Source organism: Barbatula barbatula (assembly GCF_947034865.1).
Source record: "Barbatula barbatula genome assembly, chromosome: 22".
Lineage (NCBI taxonomy): Eukaryota > Metazoa > Chordata > Actinopteri > Cypriniformes > Nemacheilidae > Barbatula > Barbatula barbatula.
The window spans coordinates 15,678,429-15,689,029 of NC_136785.1; the positions used below are offsets into that span (position 1 = coordinate 15,678,429).

Genomic DNA, 10,601 nt, shown 5'->3' on the forward strand with positions numbered 1-10,601 from the left:
GTACCACTTCATTTCAACCTCTTTATTTACATCCGCCGTGCCGCTGACATAGTCAAAACACTTAAGCCTCTCTCGTCTGGCGATCGCTAATTATTCGACTTTCAGTTGCCATCAGGAGACAAGATCTCATTCATACGGGTTAATATGTGTCACCCAGATGTTTCCTTTCGTCAAGATCTCCTCCAAGATGGATTTATGAGATACAAAGACTCTAATTTCATGTTGCCGCCCACCGCTAACAGCAATGTCAAGCTTATGATGTGGAACATCAAGCAGCACAAATCCTCTTTGACATTTCGATGTGTATCTGACTCCGGGTCTCCGGCGGGTATTAGATGAGATTCTACGTCAATTGCTTATCCCTCTATAGAGAGACGCAGTGTTTTACCGGCCAGGCGACAGGCATCTTTCCTTTGATGAAGGGATCATAAAAATCACCTGTTAATAGTAATGTTTTGAATGGTAATGGTAAAGTTTACAGAGAGCTGGGAGTATGTGAGAGATACACAAGGGCTACAGATTTTCTCTATGGCTCACGTTAGGCCTCAAATCAAAAAGGCGAGGAAAAAGGAAAGCACCTGATGCACTTTCCTTGTGCAGTAATAATTCTCTTGAGAGGGCCGTTTTAAAGAGGATAGATTCCCTGGAGGGAGCTATTTATTCTCCCTTCAGTGCCGGCTAAAAGACAATTTCTTTGACCTTGAGAATGCGCCGTATTTCTTCCGAAGACATTCTACTGATGGTTTCGACATTAACCATCAATTTTCAGGTACTTTCTATTAACTTACATTTAACCAACGCAAATGCTTGCAATACACTTGGCTTAAGAGGGGGTTGGTTGATACCAAGATTCTATATTCGGTTTTATAATACAGATTTTGTATATTTGATAATACACCAACCATAATCTTTTTACAGAGTTATGAAATGCGTGAAAATACTCATATTCTACTTGAAATATAGGATCTATTGTTAACATAAAAATGGTGTAAAAGCTATTTGGTGTAAAAACAAAGCGACTTGATCATGATTTCAACATGTTCGATCTTGAGGTCTTCAGCAGAACCAAGAATATATGACTTTCTCTATTTTACATGTGTAAACACACATTAAATAATATTTGGGTCACGCTTCCGTATAGAGGGAAATTCTCGCTATTTACAAACCATTAATTACGACATTTTCCTCAATAAACTTTTCATCTGTTGCTTATTGATAGTTAGTAAGGTAGTTGTTAGGTTTACGTATTGGGTAGGACTAGGGATGTAGAGTGTGAGCCACTATGCCAATAATAGGCATGCTAATAACAACTAGTTAATAGTGGGAACTGCCCCCTATACTGAAGTTTTACCAATTTTTTGTTGTTGGTTCAACTCAAAATATTGTTGCCTAAAAATTGAGTTGAGTTGAGTTGACTTGAGTTGAATAGTATTTTTAAGTCGGAATAACTCAAAATTTTAAGGCAACCAGGTAACCTTTTTTTGTTGAACCAACAATCTTTTTAAAAGTGCACACATTAAAAACACACATTTGCTTAGTTTGCTTAGTGTTAAGTAACAAAAAATGGTATATTCCAAATTAAATAACAACATTAAATAAATATGAAATAATGTATATTTTTATTGCACAGCCTCAACCCCTTTTTGCTTTAACAAAATGTTTACCACATAATGTAAAAATGAAGCATTAAAATGTTAATGCATGATAAGTGTTTATTTTTGTTATCTCACCTAATATATTGTTGACGAACTGTACCGTATTCTTAAGTGTCCCTTGTAAAGCGTGTATGTATGCAAAAAAGTGTAAGGTTATTTAGGCCTACTTAATTATTTGTTGTCCAAATTGCCAAAAAATAGTACAGTTGTCCCTTTCACAACCTATCTTTTGCCTAGACATTGTTGAAATATTGTCCTGGCATTTTAACAGCCATTTTCTTGAGGTCTCACCCTGGGATGCTTTTTATTTAAAAGGAGTTTGCTGTATATTAGCCGCTTTGAGCATTATTAGTCCAACTCATTAACTTCAAAAACATTTGTAATCCTATTTAAAGTTTTGTTTTTGTAGAAACTGTTATGTTACATTCAGAATACAAAACTAACACAGTATGGAGATAATACTTGGGAAAAAGTGTTAGGACACCCCTTATAGGTTTGATAATAAATCTTAATGCTGTAGCATATAATAATAATCTAGAGAATTGTGTCCTATTGGTTTTATATTAACAGTTTGGACAGGATCCTTTTCTATTCCAACATGACAATGTCCCTGTGTACAAACAAGATCGAAAAATAAATTATTGAATCAGTCTATCGTGTGGATGTCATGATCCTGCCTCTCCTTGTCTTGGTTTTCGAGTCTTGTGGCAGGATCATGTCAGTCCCATGTGTTTTGTGTGGAGAAAGAGGATTGTTTTGGTTTGAGAAGCCATGCTCTCTCTCCGGTGTCACGTCCTTTAGTCCCACCCCCTTGTTTCCCCGGTTAGCGGTCCATTAGTGTTAGTCTTGTCTCCAGCCCTGGTCCATCTTTCCCTTAGTGTTTCAGTCCCCTCACCTGCCTCGTGCAATCCTCCTGTTAGCTTTCCCTTAGTGTTTCATCCATGTCACCTGTGGCCACTCTCCCTGTGTCATCAGTCCTTGTTAGTGTTTCCCTTTATCAAGCCCCAGTTTCCCTCTGTCCCTTGTCGGTTCATTTTGCACATTTACCCTTCGTCTGTCTGGATTACCCGTGTTCCTGTTCCCTGGACTCAAGTTTGTGGACTTAGTTTGTTATTCTTAAGACCTTGTTTGTTTTGTCCCCCTTGTGGGAAGTTTTAGTTTTCAGTCTTGTTTGTGTTCATGTTTTCCCCATCGAGGGTCTTTGTTTTGAAATAAAGTCTTGTTGTTCGACACATGTCTGCCTGCGCTTGGGTTCTGTCCACAACCATAACAGTGGAAGAACTTCAAGAACGTCATGTCAGAACAGAAAAAGACACTTCCAAAAATGTTTTAACAAAAATGGAGACAAAATACTTTAATATTGTACTTGAATGACTGGAATAGATAATCATGTTTTTAGAAGGGGACGTCACAAAATCCTTATTTAATGTTAAACACTTTCAAATAGATTGGTCTTCAGGATCTTGGAAGTACATTTTTGTCTCACCAGTGATTTAACACTGCCTGTTCAGGTCAACACATGCAGAAATAGACTGATGTGCGTCCATTCATACATGCTAAAATAAAAAGTCCTTCTATGGTTATCCCGTTGTTCTTTAAAGATATCTAAGATATCTAGCGGCAAGGTTGCAACCAACCGCTCACTCCACCCCTCTCTTTCGGAACACTACGATGGCTGACACAACATGCGAATTACATGCAAGGGGACCCGCAGTGTATGTAGATAGAAATAGCTCATTCTAAGATAATAAAACATAACGCTTCATTGTGTAAGCTCTTTATACACCTCTGAAGACATAGCTATGTATATTATATTGCATTTCTATCAATAGATCATCCCAAAAATTACACACTGGACCTTTAAACCACACTGTCATAAATGAGCTAAAATGCAAGTCGACTGTCATACATGAGCTATGATGCACACTCAATGCGTGAATAAAAATGGATAGGTTTCCTCAAGAGGGCCATTTGAGCTTTACCTCAATACCTGGCAAGCGATGGTCTTTTTGACCTTGAGAAGGTCTTGTTAAGCACTTCTGTTGATTATATTTTCAACATCGTTTCGATCCTGGATGGATTTCAAGAGCATGGTGCCAGGAATTGTCTGCATCCTGTCAGCTTAAGGTTCCACATACAGCGGTAAATGGATCAGACAGGTGTATGTGATTATTTATTTCCATTCACACACACTGAAAGAAGTCACAGAAAGTCATTCCATGCTCGGTCTCCCTTTGCTGTCGGAAAATGAAACTTAAATTAGCTAATTTAGCAGCAGCGCATGTCTTTTTAAAGAGAAGCGGGATACTCAGTATGAACACCTGGCAATTGGCGTTTCTTCATTTTACATTTTAATTGTTATGGTTCCATGATTTATGTTCTAAGACTCGAAGCATGAAATAACCCTACGTGACTGGTCTTGTAATGAATGAAACCTCAAATTGTGTTTTTTTGGGGGGTGGATGTGGGGCGTTTAAACCACGAATGATGAAATGAAATGGGAAAATACAAATCCTTTCATCTTTTACTCTTCCCCTCATGTCATTCCACGTACCTGTATGAGTTACTTTCTTCTGCAGAAGAACTATCCATTTAAATAGGTCATAAAGAAGTGAGTCAACCACCAGTTCCATTTTCTTTACTAATGTACTAATCTAGTATCCTTTACGTTCCTATTGTGTTAGGTCCGATAAAATGAAATGACTTGAGGTCACATTCATTCCATACCATTGTCCAATAAACTCTTCACCACGAGGCTAACAAATGTGCACCCTGCACAAATGACTGAACATATGAGCACGATTTAACACCAAGAAGATTAGACATGGTATTTGCATTGAAGAATAACTTTAAATGGCTTGCCACGTCTCATCCGACATCCCTCTTTTTCTAATCACACCCGGAGCCACGAGGGGGTCAGAGCATTTGTTTTATTAATGGTTGTCCCCAATGACAATAAGTTAATTCAATTCGTCCTTCGGTCGGTAATAACTCCGTTATGACCTCTATATTGCAATTAAACCGCTGTCTGCTGATACTCTACACACTGCTATGTAGTTGTCAGTAGAGATTATCAGCAATGAAAGACACGCAACAAGTTTTCTGGCAACCCGCGGTGAGAAGTTGCGTTCCAAGGTGGATAATTTTCCACGTATTAGAATAGCAAAGTAACGATGACGGGTCCATTAGAAAGCTATAGGTGCAGGGGTGGGGAAAACAAATTAATCAAACTCCTCTCCACCATTTCCATGTTTGTTAAATTGGAAAGAGGAAAGGACCTGCATTTCAAACAGCAACGAGAGCCGTGTTTCGCTTAAGGCTGTTGAAGAGCGAGTGACCTTGGTGCGTTTCATCAAACACTTCACCTTTGATGTTTTGACTGACATTTACTCCTGTCCCATTTTCAGCAGCTCATATTTTTAACTATTGGACCGACGCTGGACGTTGAAAACTTGGATGTATATTGATTTTGCCAAATGATATTGCTCTGGCACCAGCTGAATCAATCTTGTGCAAAAAATGAGCATGACGCCTAATATCACGCTTCGCAGAGCGTTTCCATATGATAATTGCAACTTTTTTCTCAGGATGTTGTAAAATGTTGACTTTAAGAAGGCAATGAGAAACACAGTGGCACGGATAGGCCTAATGGAAACTTAATCAGCTCGCATCCTTTAAACAAATGCATCGCATGTAATTCTATTGCTAAAGGGCTACCACAGTTGCAGTCTTTGTGACATGCAGTAGAGGTTGTTCTGGGAGCTGTATGGTCTCTATGCATTAAAACATGGTTAAAAATAGGCAGAATCATGTGACAGGAAATATCATCTGACAGCAAAGAGCATTTGGCTGGATGTCAAGAGTAGAGTGTGCATTATATATGGGGTCATAAAGCTTGTATAACTCTGGCATCTTTACTTTCACTATCCACTCTGAAGAGCACAATTCATCCTGTTTTGCAGTCTCTCTAGCTGTAGGATATACTTCAGTCAAACAAATACAACAAATTGATCATTCTGATAACAAAGGATGGCTTCACCTTGCTAGCTGCAGTTCTTATGAGGAAAATTCTACTTGAAAAGGGGAAGACCGATATCTTGTTACCCATCATTAAAGTGATCCTAATGCTTCTAGTTGGTTAATAAATATCTTTTAAAGTGAAAGGATATGTTTGTGAGGGGAAATGTTTGGGTGGAAGGGAACCGATCAGAAAGTTAAATTCCAATATGGCAGCGGGTCAATAACAAAACTCAGATTTGATTATTTTCATTCCAAAGCTCAAAATAATGATTATGTTCTCTCACAAACCCAACATTTTATTTCAGATCACATTTATAACCCCAATGCATTTACGTATATACAGTACATTTTGCAGGCAATTTTATCCAAGCGACCTACATTGCGTTATACTATATATTTGTTTCCAAGTATGTGCAATCCCTGGGGGTCGAACCCATGAACTTGGCGTTGATGCTCTGTTCACTGAGCTCAATAATATATGATTTTATTAATATATATTTATCCTACAATACAAAATAGCATGTGGCCGTTTATGTTTTTTCAATCATTCGTTCGTATCTAAACCATTACTGTCGCAAAAGCATGAATGAGACGGTATGAATTCATACCAATAAGTGAAATACCTTTAGGAATGCATGAGCGTGAGTATTAATGAAAGAGTTTTCATTTGGCTAAACTAAATGTTCTCAAAGGTTAAAATATATATTTTTTGCATATTAGATGACTGTACCAAAGATTAGACGATTAATACCTTTTTGTAGGGGAGGTTTCCCGGGAAAGGGATATTCTTAAAACAGGACCAGGACAAAATTTGGATATTCAAGTAGTTTTTACTGTTGGCCATCTTGAGACAAAACAATCACACTGAAATATTTTCAGATATGTCAGTGCAAGTTGTTTTCAATGAAGATGCATCTAACATTTAAGTTACCCTATAAATAACAAAACAATATTGCGCCGTTGACTTTAGACCAGGGTTCAGTCGGTCAATGGCGCAGTCTACTTCAGTTGCCTCAAAATAGCAATGAGCCAACAATGTGCCTGAACACACCTTATTTACAGACCAACACGACCATGGGAGCTCGAATGACCGCAAGTGCATTTGCTATTCAAACAACGTGGCGCAGGACGTGATTGGACAACAAGAACTCCCAAACTTCTCACTATTGCAGCTACAATGAGTATTTAGTTGGAACACATCATTTTTATAGGCTGTCAATGAATAAGATGTATTAGGAAGCAAATGATGTAGTTATGCCATCTACAAGCATAAACTAACACAAATCGCATTGGATTAAAGTGTCTTCCAAATGCTTTAAATAGCATATATAGAGTATCATGGAGTTTTCCCTTCCAAGTACCATAAACAAAAAGGCATCTGTAGATTCTGGAAGGATAAAAAGTACCGACTTTAAAGCTGTGTTGTTTTTGAAACAAGGGCAGAAGTGTCACCCGGGTCAACGCTGCCTCTCTGCCCGCTGGAGTTTTGAACTGTGGAATGATAAAGCCTTTGATCCTTAGCTAGTATGTAACACCTCATGCAGAACGCTTAAGCCATTGGGCTGAAACATGAACATCAAATTTTGCCTTATCCAAAACCAAGGGTGTGTTCAGAATAAAATAATCCGCACACGGTTTATTGCATACCAGTATGCACAGTGTAGACGCATACTGCCTACAATGTTCATCTGCACGGAATAAATCTTTAAATTGACATTTATTTTGACAAATTCTGCATCATTTAAACCCACGGTTTGTTAAAATATGGACAAACACAGGGTTAATTTAAACGCTTGGGTTCACCCAACCCAGCATTTTGAGAGAGGAGAATTTCAATATCCATGTATTATTTTTGATTTCTTACATGGACACTGAAAGATTACATAAGGGAATAAGGGGACCAGGGAAAGTCACAAAAAATGACCACCCACACGTGCACATCAGCCCAACACGAGACAGGACTGTTAGCCATAGCTCTGGCTGAGATTAAATAGGTTTTGTTAAAGTATTTGCCTTATTAAGTCAGAGTTGATACCAGAATATATAATGCCTCCAAACCCGCAGTGAGGGCAGGAAAGCAGCCGTCTCAGCTGAGGCTTGTTAAAACACCGCAAGTGAGCTGCCACCCTTCTCGGCGTGTTGCGTCTGCTAGAAAACCATAACACAAGATCTGCTTCTCAATCCACCTCAAAATAACTCCCTGCCCACGCACTTCACCTGCCTGCGCTTTTGTTTCGGAACCCTTGAAATGGAACTTTGTGTGTGCGGGTTGCAGGTTTCTTACGGTCTGTGTACTGTGGACTATTTTAATTATCTGTACATACGTATAGCAGTGTCTTCTGCTTTTAATTATTTTTAACACAAACCGGACATAGCAGGGAATACTGAATTTTATGCATTTATATATTTTAAGGCAGTTTATACTAAATGTAAGTATAGTAAATGGAGGTTTCGGTTTCGGAAAGTGTGTTTTTCAAAATTCAAGAAAAATTTGACAGTGCCAATGATGACAGTTCCAGGCTGTGGGTTATTTTTCAAAACCAATACATGTCCCATACTTTCATAATGCAACCCAAGTCAATTTATTTAAGACGACACTGCCCTCTACTGTCATATTTATCACAGGGTAAAGAAAAAAATCAGTCATCATCTGCTCACCCTTATGCCGGTCAAACCTGTATATGTGAAACACAAAAGATGATATTTTGAGAAACGTCTCTGTGGTTTTGTGTTCACACAATGGAATCAATGGGAGCATTGAAGTATAACAACACAATAAGCAACGAGAATCCTTCCCGAGACGTGATCACACGTCATTGTTTATTTCAGCACAATGGGGAAAATGAAATCAGCTGTTTACTCTGCGGCGTAGATGGCTGCGATCACTTACAGATATTGTCTCGCAACACAGGGCACAAAGTGAATGTTTGAAAAGCAACAACCGTACAATCTTTTTTACCGTGACAGCTGAACGAGAATTGAAATTGAGCATCTGGCAAAATGGAAAAAGAAAAAATATGATATCCACATACAAGTTATAATAAAGATATAGTTATAATGAATCAAAAGTCACCGCTGCTTATGCATTTGTACATCCAGTTCTGAAAAAATGTGACACACAGACGAATGAACATCAACTGTTGATCAATGCTCATATTTTTCATGGGCAGCATGACTTTGTCTTGGAGACACTGATCTCTGAGCTTCCAAAATAACACAAGGGAAAGAGAAATCACCACATCATGTGACAGATCAGGCCAAATTTACATCATTTACATTTACGCATTTGGCAGATGCTGTCCAAAGCTACTTACAATGCATTTCATCAATGTAATAAAATGTGTTCCCTGCTAATCAAACCTATAACCTTATTAATGCGATACACGAGACAATCTGCTCACCGAATACTGAAGGAGAAATCTGATGTTGTGTTGCAGAAGTCTAAGAGCAGACGCAGCATCTTGATCCGTGGTTTCAACTGACAGTAGCGTCTTCAAAAGCTCCTGAGCAATGAACTCTTTACATCTGCACATCTGAAAGCAAAAAGGTGCTATTTACATGTGTGGCACCTTAAACAACGTCAAACTCAAAACTCACCTCTTCTCTTTGAATACGACTATTCGGTATGTATACCATGTTAAGGTCCTATAAATGAATCATAAAACTGATGTTACATTCTCAGACTTTAATTGACTCACTGATTCAGAAGCTTCGCTGCAAATAATAATAAAATGCAGCAGTATGCATGATGCAGAAAACATCTAACTTACGAATGTGAGGAGATGGGCGTAACTTGCGAGGTCTCGGAGGTGATAAAGTGCCTCCTGTATGGTGTCATCCCCTCTAACCGTGTGCTGCAACGCTAAGCAGAAAAACAAGACAGCTTTGTGTGGCTTAAACATTTTCTTGTACATTCAAATAAACTACAGGATTCATGTTAAACGAAACAAAAAAATGGGAAGATCTTAATGAATAACGATAGCATTTTAACTCAGCTGGCAGACTCTGGGGAAATGCGCCACTTAGTGGTCAGACTTGATATATCAACTAAACTAAATGGACAACTTGTGGGCTGGTCAAATAATAAACAAACGCATATGATAACTGTTTGCATTTTTTCTTAAATAACATATTTGCAGAAAGGTGCATTAACAGAATTGTGTGGTTTTAAATTATTAACGCCCTTAAATATTTTGTGCTTGAAACGTGATTCGTATACTTACAGACCAGAAACAGCATGAGGTCAAGTCGTGCAGTTATAAGCGATCGTGGGTGAATATTTATCAGCTTTCTTCCACCCGGATCTCTAAACCTGCTGATGAGTGAATATATTTGATCTCTCGCGGGACCAAAGTTTCGATGTTGTTACTGGAGAATGCATTGACACTGATCGCAGCATCGGTCCGTCACGTTAGGTCTTGGAGTCGAGTTAGTCATGATACGATACGCTGCTCTCGTAAGATGCCGAACATGTCAACTCATGAGACACAATTCATTAACGCCTCGGTCGCTTCAGTGGCACCGGCAACTGTAGGCTACTTACCGAGCATAGATATAAATGACCACATGCCGCATTCAAGCGTAGGTGCGTCCGCCATCTTGGAACGGTCCACTGACGTCACTAGTCGGTTGCTAGAATGGCTCAACACTGCGCTCGCAGCCACGGCTGTGAAAACAACGGGGATTTAAATTCCTGAAAATGGAATAACCTTTCGTTGTTGTCACGTGATGGTGTCGCAGCAATGAACATGTTTTCAAAATCATACACAGTCAGTTTGTTCTTCAGCGATAACGGACCGGCTCGCACCGTTCCAATATGGTGGACGACCCGCGGCCCGCAGCAACAGTGGCATCTAGCTTTTAAATCTAAGTGATCGGGAACCCGGAAGTATTTTGGTAAATATATCATTTGGGATGCATTTTATT

General features: G+C 38.9%; 1 protein-coding gene across 2 annotated transcripts; it reads right to left on the reverse strand.

The window, feature by feature from the left end:
- Positions 1 to 8,465: 8,465 nt before the first annotated feature.
- Positions 8,466 to 10,507, reverse strand: LOC306910882 (uncharacterized protein). Of its 2 annotated transcripts, none has more exons than XM_079485772.1 (6): positions 10,219 to 10,507; positions 9,899 to 9,990; positions 9,446 to 9,537; positions 9,273 to 9,320; positions 9,077 to 9,208; positions 8,466 to 8,878 (listed from the first exon to the last, which is right to left on the reverse strand). In XM_079485772.1, the coding sequence occupies exons 1-6, from the start codon at positions 10,248 to 10,250 to the stop codon at positions 8,738 to 8,740; spliced, it is 537 nt and encodes a 178-aa protein (XP_079341898.1). In that variant the 5' UTR covers positions 10,251 to 10,507; the 3' UTR covers positions 8,466 to 8,737. The 2 variants fall into 2 exon arrangements, with proteins under 2 accessions (XP_079341898.1, XP_079341899.1); XM_079485773.1 differs by having other exon boundaries at positions 8,470 to 8,873; positions 10,219 to 10,286.
- Positions 10,508 to 10,601: the final 94 nt, after the last annotated feature.

What these genes read in the sequence shown, in the direction of transcription:
- LOC306910882 (XM_079485772.1), bottom strand. Translation starts at nt 10,250, where the DNA reads ATGCGGCATGTGGTCATTTATATCTATGCTCG. An exon ending in GTCATTTATATCTATGCTCG is followed by an intron (nt 9,991 to 10,218) that starts GTAAGTAGCCTA and finishes TTCACTCATCAG; the next exon opens with CAGGTTTAGAGATCCGGGTG. An exon ending in GTCGTATTCAAAGAGAAGAG is followed by an intron (nt 9,209 to 9,272) that starts GTGAGTTTTGAG and finishes TTTTGCTTTCAG; the next exon opens with ATGTGCAGATGTAAAGAGTT.